The sequence below is a fragment of the Penicillium paradoxum genome (genome assembly GCF_028828445.1).
Source record: "Penicillium paradoxum strain IBT 22861 chromosome Unknown utg000005l_segment0_segment0, whole genome shotgun sequence".
NCBI classification, from domain to species: domain Eukaryota; kingdom Fungi; phylum Ascomycota; class Eurotiomycetes; order Eurotiales; family Aspergillaceae; genus Penicillium; species Penicillium paradoxum.
This window is the reverse complement of record NW_026643183.1, coordinates 1,966,695-1,979,202: the sequence shown is the minus strand read 5'-3', so window position 1 is coordinate 1,979,202 and position 12,508 is coordinate 1,966,695. Positions and strand designations below refer to the sequence as shown.

At 49.2% G+C, this 12,508-nt stretch overlaps 5 protein-coding genes across 5 annotated transcripts; 1 reads left to right on the top strand and 4 right to left on the bottom strand.

The window, feature by feature from the left end:
• Nucleotides 1–393: 393 nt before the first annotated feature.
• N7457_005783 (uncharacterized protein) lies at nucleotides 394–2,349 on the bottom strand (the record flags this gene model as incomplete). Its single annotated transcript, XM_057176827.1, has 1 exon — nucleotides 394–2,349. The coding sequence occupies one exon, from the start codon at nucleotides 2,347–2,349 to the stop codon at nucleotides 394–396; it is 1,956 nt and encodes a 651-aa protein (XP_057031129.1).
• A 1,429-nt stretch (nucleotides 2,350–3,778) lies between these two features.
• Nucleotides 3,779–4,096, top strand: N7457_005782 (uncharacterized protein; the record flags this gene model as incomplete). Its single annotated transcript, XM_057176826.1, has 1 exon — nucleotides 3,779–4,096. One exon carries the CDS (start codon nucleotides 3,779–3,781, stop codon nucleotides 4,094–4,096), a length of 318 nt encoding a protein of 105 aa, XP_057031128.1.
• Nucleotides 4,097–4,484: 388 nt separating this feature from the next.
• On the bottom strand, nucleotides 4,485–4,991 carry N7457_005781 (MGMT family protein; the record flags this gene model as incomplete). Its single annotated transcript, XM_057176825.1, has 1 exon — nucleotides 4,485–4,991. The coding sequence occupies one exon, from the start codon at nucleotides 4,989–4,991 to the stop codon at nucleotides 4,485–4,487; it is 507 nt and encodes a 168-aa protein (XP_057031127.1).
• Nucleotides 4,992–5,493: 502 nt separating this feature from the next.
• On the bottom strand, nucleotides 5,494–7,469 carry N7457_005780 (uncharacterized protein; the record flags this gene model as incomplete). Its single annotated transcript, XM_057176824.1, has 6 exons — nucleotides 5,494–5,850; nucleotides 5,906–5,996; nucleotides 6,056–6,291; nucleotides 6,347–6,821; nucleotides 6,869–7,022; nucleotides 7,073–7,469. 6 exons carry the CDS (start codon nucleotides 7,467–7,469, stop codon nucleotides 5,494–5,496), a joined length of 1,710 nt encoding a protein of 569 aa, XP_057031126.1.
• A 2,795-nt stretch (nucleotides 7,470–10,264) lies between these two features.
• N7457_005779 (glycoside hydrolase family 16 protein) lies at nucleotides 10,265–11,289 on the bottom strand (the record flags this gene model as incomplete). Its single annotated transcript, XM_057176823.1, has 2 exons — nucleotides 10,265–10,404; nucleotides 10,452–11,289. 2 exons carry the CDS (start codon nucleotides 11,287–11,289, stop codon nucleotides 10,265–10,267), a joined length of 978 nt encoding a protein of 325 aa, XP_057031125.1.
• Nucleotides 11,290–12,508: the final 1,219 nt, after the last annotated feature.

Here is a 12,508-nt window from a genome sequence, read left to right as displayed (position 1 = left end):
ACTTGTCCAATGGACTCACAAGCCCTAGAAGATCACCCTATTCCAATCCTTCCAGGTTTGTATGTGCGACCAACGCCCAGCTCAGCTCTGCCGATCCCCATCCCCAACGAACCCGAACAAAGAAGAAAATTCCAAATGGCAAGCCGCAAAAAGCAATCAAAATCCCCAATCCCTGAACCCTCAAGACCCTGAAGCTGATCTTATTTCTTTGTGCCACACGACGATCAGCCAAAGTTTCAAGCTTGTCAACAATTCTGACCTGCGCAACCTCCCATCCAACAGGAACAGTCGTACGGAGTATACCCCGACTATTCTTAGAAAACGGATGAAATCCCTACACCGATCCCATAAAACGCAGATCTGAACACTGTATTATCTACAAATAGAAGTAATCTAAACCCCTGCCCCATCCTCCAAAATGGGAGATCCCCGATCATTGTATCTCTCCCACTCAGCACAGTTCTCCTCGATCCATTCCCGACCCCAACCATTCATCCCAGTCACACCAAGTCCAAACAGCCTCTCCACATCCCCGGCTCTTTCAACAATCTGCACCGCAAACCCCTGATCCAGATGCCACCCGATATGGCAATGCATCAACCAAACACCGGGGTTATCCGACCGGAACGCGAGAACGAGATATCCAGACGCCGGAAGCAGCGCTGTATCGCGTTTAGGTAATTCCCCCGCTGCGAAATCTAGTGAGTGCATGTTCGATGTAGACGATCCAAATCCAGTCCAGGACCCAGTACCCTGCGCGACGACTAGGAAGTCGTGGCCGTGGAGGTGGATTGGGTGGGAGATATTCATTGTTGTTTCTATGATGACCAGGACCCAGATATTGGGGGTTGGGATTTGGAGGGATGCGCGGTTGGTGGGGAGGTTTAGGAGGGTGGGATTGTTCCATTTGCCCTGCATTGAGGTGCCGTTTAGGTACCAGTGGTAGAGGGAGTGGTTGTCTTGGGCGATTGTGACTGGGAGGGTGGAGTTGTAGAAGATGGATTTTGAGGTTAGGGCTAGGGGTTTGGAGATTATGGGGATGAGGCTTGAGGCCGGTTCGTCTTCGCAGGTGTTTGGGAAGATGTAGGGCGTTGTTGTTGGGAGGGGAAGCGGTGGGTTTGATTTTTGGGAATGTGGACGGTTGTAGTAGATTATACCGCGGATGTTGTCGGCGTTGCTGTTGGATGAGCAGGCTAGTTGGGGTGTGGCGCGGAGCCAGAAGGAATTGGCTTTTGAGACTTGGTTTGCGTGGACTATTACATCGTAGCGTTGACCTGTTATGACATGGGCAATGATTAGGTATTCCATCTGAGGGTTGTATAGAAGTAGGGCTTGGGTTGTTTGACGTGCGGACGAATTGAAAGCGAGAAACTTACCAATTGCGACATTGACAGCCGTTGTATTGTACGGCCGAATGGGAACGAGATCCATAGCGATGACCGTCAATGTATGGTGGTCTATACTGAATTTGAAATGCGTATCACACGCGACATTTGTCACACGGAGCAGATATGACTTTCCCGTCGTGAAGGAAGTGTTGAACCGATACCCCGTTTGACCAGGATCGCCATCTTTCCCGAACATATTGACGCCGTTGATCAGGGCATTATCAAGCACCGGCGAGGCACCTGTTTCCGCCCCACGCCAGAGCTGGTCGACTGTGTTGATATCCCAGTCTGTGAGTTGTATCACACCCTTGTCTTCATCATAGTTGCTGCTAGCCGGGCCATGGACAATCAGACCTCCATATACACCCTCCCAAGTCTGCAGTCCAATATGCGAGTGATACCAGGTTGTGCCGTATTGTGTTGCTCGCCAGCGGTAGGTCATGGTATGACCTGGTGCGAGGGGGCACTGAGTGACGGATACGACTCCATCCATGGGATTTGTATAGTATTGACGGAGTCCATGGATGTGTAGACTTGTACCATTGCGGACAGAATTAGGGAGGTTGTTGCGGAGGTGGATGACCACTGTGTCGCCCCAGTTGACTTCGAGGGTTGGTCCTGGGAGGGATCCGTTGATGGTGAGGCCCCAGCGTGGACGTCCATCTGGTGCGAGAGTGGCTTGGTCTATGTTTAGCCAGAACTCCTGCGTGACTCCAGTGTCTGGGGTTGTTGCTGTATAATCAGTATAAAGGTTGTGTTTACACCATTGGTGTCTGGTACTTGGTGTGTTTCCTTTGCATGCTTTCGGGTGTTTTTCGGCAGAAGGATGGCCTGGGACAATTGGGTCTTTCGGAAGAAGCGTGTGACTTGAAGCGACAAATGAGTGATCTAGGACATTGGGTCTCGTGCCTGATGCTGTGAGTAGGAAACAGCACAGTAAATATAGTATAGATCGCCGCATTCTTGCAACAAAGCGCTCTATGAAACAGCGGATCCCTAATTTTGGGTGTACATTCGCTATCACAAGCTTCAAAATCGGAGAATATATGAGACTGCCATTGAGCAAAGCCCTATTATTGTGCAGAGACATCGCTATAAGTACATAAACCTTTATGAACAAGCCAAGCTACCTCGTTGCCTCTGTAGTGCATGATCGGTTGGAACTCGAACGCTTGCAAACCAGCGTAACCTGGTTCCTTTAGCTTGGGTCCAGGATTGAACGCAGCAAATTCCTCCGAAAATTCGACAGTGAGTTGTATTATTCTATGCTCAGATTAATGGCTGGCATTATGCACGTTATCATCAGGCTTAGTCCCTCGGAGCCAACCGGAAATTAGCTAGTGGTTCTGAACATTCCAAACTGGTCTAGCTTTGTCGATATCCCGACTTCGATGCTTCTGAGACAGTAGTTTGGTTAGAAATCATCTGACAAAGAGATGTGACGGTAGCTGATGCCATTAGAGTCAGGGAGAATATGTACTTCTGGGCGACCTATAGTCATGGCTGAGTAAATTGAAGGTTTGATCAACAGATTACAGCAAGAATAAGGACCTCTGAAAAGGACGCCGAGAATCAGCACTTTTGACGCCCAAGGCAGATGTCTTTCCACCCGTAGAGGTCAGCCAGCTGCCCTTGATTGCCTTGCACGTCCTAGTATCTCTATTTTACATCCCCGGGTCGAAAGTTGCTTCAGGCGAGAAGGATGGGATCTGGCCTCCGCCCGTGCCCTTCATGTAAATCCCAGACTTGAATGAAAGCATTATTTCCGGGACACAGAGTGAATAAGCACAATATTTCGCTGTACACTTTCTCTGAATGCTTTGAATGCTTATTCATATTATATACCCACCTAGCATCAACTAGAAGTCCTCTCATTCTGTCCCTATTCCATTACTTGGTAATCAAAGGCGTCATGGAATTAAGAAGCTCACAGTTCCACATACGAAGAGGCCAAAGAGCCATCATAACTGAATCAGCCATCGTAGGCAAATGAATAAGGATCTGCGATTCGCTAAAATAGATATAGCAAGGTCCAAGTTCTCGGAGATAAGCTGTGAATCAGAACTCGCAGTGGGTTTTGAATTTATAAGCACACTTCAGGCGTTAGTTATATAACCACATAGATCTGCAGGGCCTTGAAATCCTATTTTACTTTTGTATCTCGGAAGGGCTCGTATCCTCTACCCTCCTTATCTCATTTTTATGATGTCAGTAGGTCCTGAGCTTGATAACAATGCCGTGTTGGAGTGGCTAGAAGCGGTAGGGCTATTTCTTCCAAGAGTTCGCAGCGCACACGACGGCTAACTTATACCAATACTCAGTGCCACCGGGCGAGTGCTACTCTCAACACGGATCAGTGGCTTGATGAATTCATGACCGAGGATGTAGAGATGCAATACGCAAATAACCCTGTGATCCAGGGCAGCGAGGTGCGGCAGATGTTCAGAAGTGTCCTCAGCCAACTAGCCATGTTGACTCACGAGATCCGCTACTTTGACTATGTCGCCCCTCGTATCTATCAAGCCGCAACTATCCGATATCTTGTCAAAGGAGACAGCCTGGATACCGACGAAATCACTATCCCCGGGTTTGCCGTGTTCTTTGTCCGGAAGGACGATGCCGGGCGTATGAAGTGTTATCGGGTTGAGACCTTCCTGGATCCATCGGCTGTATTCCAGCGAATTGCTGAAAAGCAAAGCCAGCAATAAAATCCCATAGTAGGTATATTGTTGCTCAAAGTGGTAGACCAACTGGCTGACACTGAAGAGGCGTTTGGTATGGTTTGGGCCTTACCTCACCTGAAAAGTGTTGGAGAGTTGAATCCTGTACCCAGGATGATTATTTCTGTCTTGAAATGGCCTCAGGGCCCCCTCAGTCAAATGATCACATTGGTGTATAGAGTGGCGATTTGCTCCCCTCTATTTTCTCTTTTCTTTGACCTTTGCTTTTCCCTGGACATCAACTTTCCAGAAATAACTGCACAAGTTCTCAATATCCAACTCGATTCATGGATACAAAATTCATAATTCTCCCAACGCCCTAATCGATGCACATAGAGAAAAAAGCAAATCCAATCATCAGCCAAACCTCCCTAAATCACCTAACCCCTAAATCCACAAACTCCTTAAAACAAACACCCCTCACCTTCCCATCAACAAAAACAACACCTTCCTCTTCAAGCCTCAGCCGCTTCTCCTCACAAAATCCACCGCCAGCCTTATGCCCATCAACCTTCCACTCCCCTTTATACCCACCCAAGGACCCATTAGCCGCAAGCACACGGTGACACGGCACCTCCGGCGCAAAGGGGTTACTCCGCATTGCATTACCTACCGCACGCGCGCTGGAGCCCAGGTACGTCGCCATCGCCGAGTACGTGGTCCACCGGCCTGGCGGGACGGAAAGGAGCGTGCGGTACACGCGCCGGCGGTAAGGGGTTAGCGTTGGGTGTAGGGATATGCGGTGAAGATATTTTTTGGTCAGAGCTGAGGGCTCTGGTTGGACTGCTTTTTCCTTTTGGGGTTTTGATTGGTCTGGGGTTGATGTTAAGATTGGCGAGTCGGACTTTATTGAGTCGGCCGTGAGTAGCTGCTTGTCTGGCATTTTCGTTGTTTTTTTTTTTGGCTATCTCCCACAGCTTAGCACGCCTTGATTTCAGATAGGAGTTCTTTTAGAATTTGCCCAAGTGCTTGGCTTCGCGAGCACCTGATATTGGCTCTATTCGAAATTTGTGATTAGCTGGGAGCGATGCGACGCGATACGCGTTATTCGGGATTGCGGTACTTACCAAATGATCGGTTATGAAGGTTCTATTGAGATTGTAGTTTTGATGTATTAGACAAACATGAATCCTTGCCGAAAGAAGGAGAAAAGAAGAAAAATTTCAAGCTTCGTAGTTAAGGGATGTTGTTCTCAAAGTGGCCAATCAGGGCGCCGGTTTCTGCAACAACATCATCTCAAATACGACCACTCTCAAGTGGCTTCCTCGCTTATTAGGTACCTGATGTATAAACCTAGATACCTAGATAATAACGTGTAACTCATATATCCATTTATCAAGGGTTCAACCATTCATCATTAACTCGTGCCAAGTCCAACGTCAGATCTAAGCGTGATCCACATGCTCTGCCCCTGTGACATTATCACCAGCCTTGGAGACCGCAGCGGCCGCAGCAGCACCAATAGAAACAGACTTTCCAGTCTCGGGGTCCACCACACTGCCCTTGCGGTCAAGGGTCTGGACCATACCCGGGTTCTCTGCCTTGAGGCGGGCAAAGGTCTTCTCCGCATCCCAGGTCCATGGTGTATCTGCGGCAAACAGAAGATCCATATCTTCCAACGTGCGCTGGTTACTCTCTGGATAGAAAGCCCACACCATGGGGAGTGCGATCACATTACTGGCCGCGAAAACATAAAGAGTCTTCTCGCCGATAGCGCTGAACATGACCGGACATAGTAAAGTCTAGAGGTACTGTCAGCATGGTCCTCTTGTCTTCCTAGGAATGCGGTCCACTTACCAGCCATCCGTTTCCAATACTCCATCCGACGACACCAAATGCGTTGCCGCGCGCACGGACGGCCAGCGGGAAGATTTCAGCCGGGTAAATCCTGGACAATCGAGTGTTAGCGCTTAATATGGTGATCAGATTCCTGTGATAGTTCCATACCATGGAACTGTAAGCCATGTAGCTCCGAATGCGGAGGTAAAGATGAAAATCATCGAAGCTGCAGCGGCACCATACGAAGATGCCTTGCCCATCTCCCCAGCTGCCTTGGCGTCGATAGCGAGTCGGGAAAATCCACCGGCAAGGAACATAGCAATGCCCTGCACAACCGCACCCCAATACAAGGTCCACCGACGACCAATACGGTCGAGAGTAAAGACACAGACTAGCGTGGCAAACTGTGCGTAGACATTAGTTTTCCTCACTCAGTCGCTCATATGGAAAGAAACATACCATATAGAAGATATTGTTCAATCCACTGATCCACTGACTCTTCATCGAGTCAAATCCGGCAATACCGAAGATCGTTGGAGCATAGACGGTAACACCTGCAATACCAACCCATTCTTGCATGATCTGTAACCAAATGACCAGCTGTACACGGCGGCCGATGTGGAGATCACCAGATTTGTAGCCAACTAACATAGACCAATACGAGTCCCCATGATTCACTGTGCGCTCTAGCTCTGCAATGCTCAGGATGTCCTGGAACTCAGCTTCTGCTCGAATCAGGTCATCTCCGCTAGATCCACGCAGACGCTGGAGGATGTAGCGGGCTTCGTCCTCTCGGCCAACCTTGACAAGCCATCGAGGCGACTCCGGGAAGAACCAGACAACCGCAAGTAGAACGATCAGGAAGATGATTTGAAATGCGATAGGGAATCTCCAGCGCAGGGCGGATTCTCCATTATCGACAAAAGCCAAGCCGCTATCAAAGGTTAGAAGTGAAAGCAGAAATCAGCGAGGCGCACATACAATTCCAACCAATAGGCCAACACAACACCAAAGATGTTGAGGGTAAATTCAATAGCAATGAACTGCCCACGCGAAGTGTGCTCGGCCGTTTCGGTAGCCCAAACGGGGACGATAGCATTCAAGATACCGGTTCCAATACCATTGACAAAACGGGCTGCAAATGTCAGTCCAACTCTCGTTGTATTTCTTTCTCCATTTTCTTACCGCAAATCATCCAATTATGGTTCATGGCTGAACACTGCAGCGCTGCACCCACAATAGCCCAAACAGAGCCAGCCGCAATGCTCTTGATTCTGCCCATGCGGTCTCCAAGCCAACCACCGAACAAGGCGCCGAAAAGCGTTCCCAAATAGTATACCGAAACAATCCCACCTTGCAGCAGAGAATTCGTGACCACTGGTGTTACCTCGCCATCTATCACTTCGGTGTGACCGAACTTCATAAGGTCAATGTAGTTCTTGGAGTTATTAACACCGGACATCATTCCTTGGTCGTATCCAAAGAACAGAATGGACAGAGCAGCCACAGAGTTGATGCCAATGAGAAGCCGGCGCTTCTCTAGCTTGTGGACGACATTCCACGAGGGAATCTTGTCACTCATCTTGAATGCGAGTGAAAGACTAGATGAGGATCGTTTCGAGTGTTCCACATTCAATATATGAAGCACTCCCAGACTAGTCGGCTACGGTTCAGAGAAGGCAGCAGGAACTCGTAACAGCAACAGAGAAGAAAAGCCAATCCACAAACGGACAGGGTATACAACCTGACTGGAACAGCACAGTAAATCGATTAGTCCAAATTTCGCGCCGCGACCATGGCGGGCTGGGCTTTAAAGCCTTTTCAGCCACCGAGGGTTCTCGTGTGATCACGGCGGAAGTCCGAATTCAAGCTCCCCAATCGACAACCCTGCACGGCACATTTCCCCACGGGGATCGACTAAACCGTATCCAAGCGCGGGTGGTCGTTCCAATGCGGTCATATTCCGGCGGGACATGGCAGGAATAGGAATCCTACTGTCATCAACGTACCATAGTTCCTTCACTAGCACGAGAAAAACAGGGGACAGGGCTCTAGAATCGGTCTTGGCGAGAAGCGAGTCCTATGTGAGGGGCTCAGGGCGGGGCTAGTAGTTGTGCCTTTTAACCGGCTTACCGAAACCGTCAATCCGGGGGAGAAAGAACGGTAATTGTCTGCACATCAGACGATGAGAATCAAGTTCGGCTTAAATCGGCTTCGAGATCGGTCCGGGAGACGTCAAGCAAGGTTCTTCAAGGCTTGGTCCGAAGACTGGCATCAGTGGCTGTTCCTGGTTAGCCTTATAGGTGCGCTTGCTCCCGTCGTCTTGACATTCGCTGCCGCTTTTACGCGGGGGGCGGGAGCGGGGGAGCTGCGTATTTCTCAGTCCGGGGTCTGTGCCTGATCACGTGTGCTATTAGGAGGTCTAACTGCAATCGGCTAGTCTCATCTCCTCAAAGCCCCTGGAGGCATCTATTGCGCACTCAGTCCACGATCTGTCTACACCCAAAGGAGCATATGGCCCCCATGTCGCGGTGGATCTTGTGAAATACTCTTCGATGTCCCTAATCACGCCTTCATCACTCAAAATCCATACTCCTCAGTCTTTTTTATCGTCATAATTGTTTATTTAAGCTCGGACATCACTTGCACGTCATTGGTTTTACAAGTTATATCCCCTCTCCAAACCATCCACAGAGCTTCTTTAGAGACACAATTTACAGAGCCAAGACTTAATCCATCTTGCTACCAACCACCCCCCAGCTTCTCAATGGATATATATCCCATGTACCTGATCCTTTTCTCCGAGAGATCTACATGAACTATATCCCCCGCTAAGGCATGTGCTTCATTTAGGATGCTGACTAGCGACGCTGCATGACACAGACTCCCAGTGGACCGAGCGGTTATTGAATGCGACTTCTCAAAAAAACCAAGGTTCGAGGGAGGTTCGTCTTTTCCATCGGCTGTAACATTATTTCTTGGATCTAAATCTATTGGCTCTCGTCCAAGATGTTGCCTTGCATACGTCTCCAACAGAGTGGAGCTTTGTTTTCTCTCTTGAATAATAATCCCTCATTGGTGGTCTTCGTGCAATATACGATGAGCCACTATAAATGAATCAAAATGGCGTGACGAACTCCGTCGTGGCCTCGGCTCGCGATGGTCAGATAGTGCTCTCGCTCAGATTCCCTATTCACGAAGAACTCGCTAGTTGACTAAAGTATGCATGCATCACATCCATAGCAATGTTCTAAAAGTGGCACGACATTAGGCTGTCAAAAAGGAAGTATCCATATTGCACCTGGCCTAAAAGCAGCAGAAATTTATCAACAGTTAGCCACTGTCTACCCAGTCTTAAAAGTAAGCCCGCGCCAAGCCGTCCACTAGCAGCCGTCTCGGAAGAGGCGTAATTCACAACCCACACTTTGTCTACAGAGCATTCCGCAATACATCGGATCTCGCGCTGTATCGGATGTCGCTACTCATCTCATCTCATGATATCTCACGTGCCCTTGCCGCTGAAATAGCTTCATCCACCTGGCTTCATTCTGTCAATACTTCGTGTTATGTGTTATGATTTTGTATCACAGATAGCTTTATTGTTCTACTCACGCCCATTCACATATGGGACACCCCGTACAGACTTCGTGAATATAAGCCCAAGGGGTCCATCCTGCATAACTACCGAGAGGGTTACAGTTGAAGAAGGAATGTCGATGCGCAACCGAATTGCACTAGCGCACCGCGTCGTCACATTTAATCTATATTCCAATCTTGCAAGGTTGTACTTTCTCCCGTATATTGGGCCAATAATATTCCGCCAGGTAGGGATAAACCAGCTTGACGATCACGGAATAGGGCCCTCATCGTTAAGCCATAGTCATATGGCTAGTGATCAATTTAAAATGGAATATTGTTCCTGGATACGCTCTCGTGAGGTACTCCCTACAATAGCCCTGGACTCCAACAGAGGGGCTAACTATAAAGTGGGCCCGGCAAAACACAGAGAATGCAAAGTTCATTTGGGGTGTGCTTAGGAGCTATGTGCAAGCAGTTGAAACGGATTCACAGACAAAGACTGCTTTAGCCCGTACAAAGTAATGGGCTGCACCACCCTGAACTGCCAGCCCACATTCCAAGGGCTGCTGTACATGTAACATCGTACCTGCCGAGGAACACAAGGCAGAAAACTAGATGATAGATATTACAGAAGATGTAGATTAAATGTTTCTGTGTATATTACTATACACTACATACTCAGAGTGGGCATGTAAGGGTATGTACAACCCGCACTAGCAACATGAGAACGCCGAGCATTGACTGAGCTATCGATATCTCCCATCTTCAGAGTCGGGCAAGCAACTTCAGCGCCAAGTCTTACTTCTTGTTGTAGACCCTGACCGAATTGATCAACCAGTAAGCATCCTTGAACTGCGCAGGGTTCTGGCCGACCCAGTCGTTGCAGGTGGGGGCCAGGGCCTTGCAGACCGAATCAGTTTTGAAGTTGTTTGATGTCCCTGTCAGAGTCAGTAAAATGAATCTTGGCTCCATAGAGAATACGTACAACTTCCACAGTAGTCAATGTTGAAGATAATGTTGTGGCTCTTAAAATTGTTGGAAATGTTGCAGGAGTTACCCTTGAAGTGAGCGAGGGGGTTGCCGAGGATTCCAACATTCACATCGGCAGTACCACCATTGATCAGCTGTGTAGCCATATCGCTCCCTCGAGGGAAGAACCAGGCACTGATTGACTCGGTGGTCCACTCCACAGCATAGACACCACCTCCATTGGCGTTGAAGCCGTCGCCGTAGTTGTTGGTCGATGTAGTAGACTGAGTGCATCCCGCATTGTTGGCCTCACAGTCAGCACCAGTTTGTTCGGAGGTTGCCTCGGACCCAGAGACATCCATGTTGCAGCCTTTCGCCGTGTGGAGAGTGATGCCGTTGGCGGCCTGGTTGTTGACACCCTCAATGATGTCAATTTCGCCGTCGTTTGGCCAGTTAGCTCCAACTGTCCAGTAGGCAGGCCAAATACCGCAGGAAGCACCCTTGCCAGTGCCTGCCGGCATGTGTGAAATGTCGGAGATGAAAAGGCCGGTGGTGAAGGCATCCTTGGATCGGACGCGGACAGCAGGGCGCCCGACGGTGGTTACAGTCTCGTAGTCGGAGCCGAGGTAGACTGCGCCGTTGGAGATCTTAGCAAGGCCGGTGTTGTTGGCTGTTGCGCCATCCACGTAGTCAACGAAGCCGCCAGATGCATCAGGGGCGTCTTCGAAGTTGAATCCAGAGAAAAAGTTGGTGCTATCAAAAACCTTGCTATGCGAGCATGTGTTGGGGGCAGCCGATACAGGTAGGGCGGAGAGAAGGGCCCCAATCCCGATAGAAGCCACGGAGAAGATCATATCTGCGGTTGCTAGGGGTGGCTAGGGTGAATAGATGGCGCTGTTTAGTGAGAAGAGTAGTTATAATCGCAACTGGGATGAAACTCGGACGAGAAAGTAGGCGATATATATAGCATCCATTATGGTATATTGCGATGCATGAGGTGTCACTTTGAAAGACAACGCCGAGAAGAATTGTACAGCCGATCGGGGTGGCTGTAATCTCTATTCCTTGGCTCTTTGATAAGCACGTCGCTTCACAGGATGCTCAATGTTGAAAATAGCGTTACAGCCGATCGGATGGACCTCCTCCCTGATTCTGTACGGAGCAAAATCACACAAGAAAGCGCTGTCCAAGGCTGCCCATTCGTCAAGGCCCTTGCAGGCACGGTATTGTGCTTGTCTCTTGTGGGGAATTGCATCGAGTTCCTGGTCTAGTGAGAAAAATAAATTAAAAGGCCATGTTGATGCAGAAGGACAATTGCCTGTAGAGAGCACTAGCATGGTGCGTTTTATTTGGCTGTGGGGGACCTGCCAAGATGCACGTGGAGCCAGGGGCGTGCTCCGTTCTACTCGACTGGCAAAAGCCACAGAATCGAAGGAATCCACCCCGGTCCCTCTGCTCAAATGTGTCCCTGACTGTGCGGAGGGGCTGGGAAGAATGAGATTTCAAAAACGAGTTCCCCAGGCTCCAGACTTTTGTCCCCTCGACAAGTCATTCTGTTCATAGCTCTCTCCATCTGCTTTGTCGCTCAGCTTCACCTCTTGCTTTGGTATTCGTCGCCAGGGCTCACGGGTTGTGCAATGTCGTTTCTGGGCAACGGCAAGATCTGGAGGTTGGAAGTTGAGCGGATGCCCGGGGAATTTGTTTATCCTCATGAGTTCACTGTATCCAGGTAATCTTATGGGTGCGATGACGCTTCAATCTTGCTTACGGGGTATCGGTCCAAGAGGCGTCTTGCTTCGAGCCCATCTGATATGGGTATATTCACCCCTGGAAGGTTGACAGCACCCTTAAATATCCATATGTAGGTAGACCTTGTCGATATCTGAGACTTGAATAGCTTTCATGAACACATTCGATGATTCATTCGCGGTGTATACACTCTGCCCTTAGGTGTCAGTACTCTCACGAGAACGCAGGTTGTAGGACTCAACATGTGCATATGACCTACCAGGACCCCACAAACCAAACTCGAATCGCAGACTAAACTACCACCACATTCTAGCATCTAATATG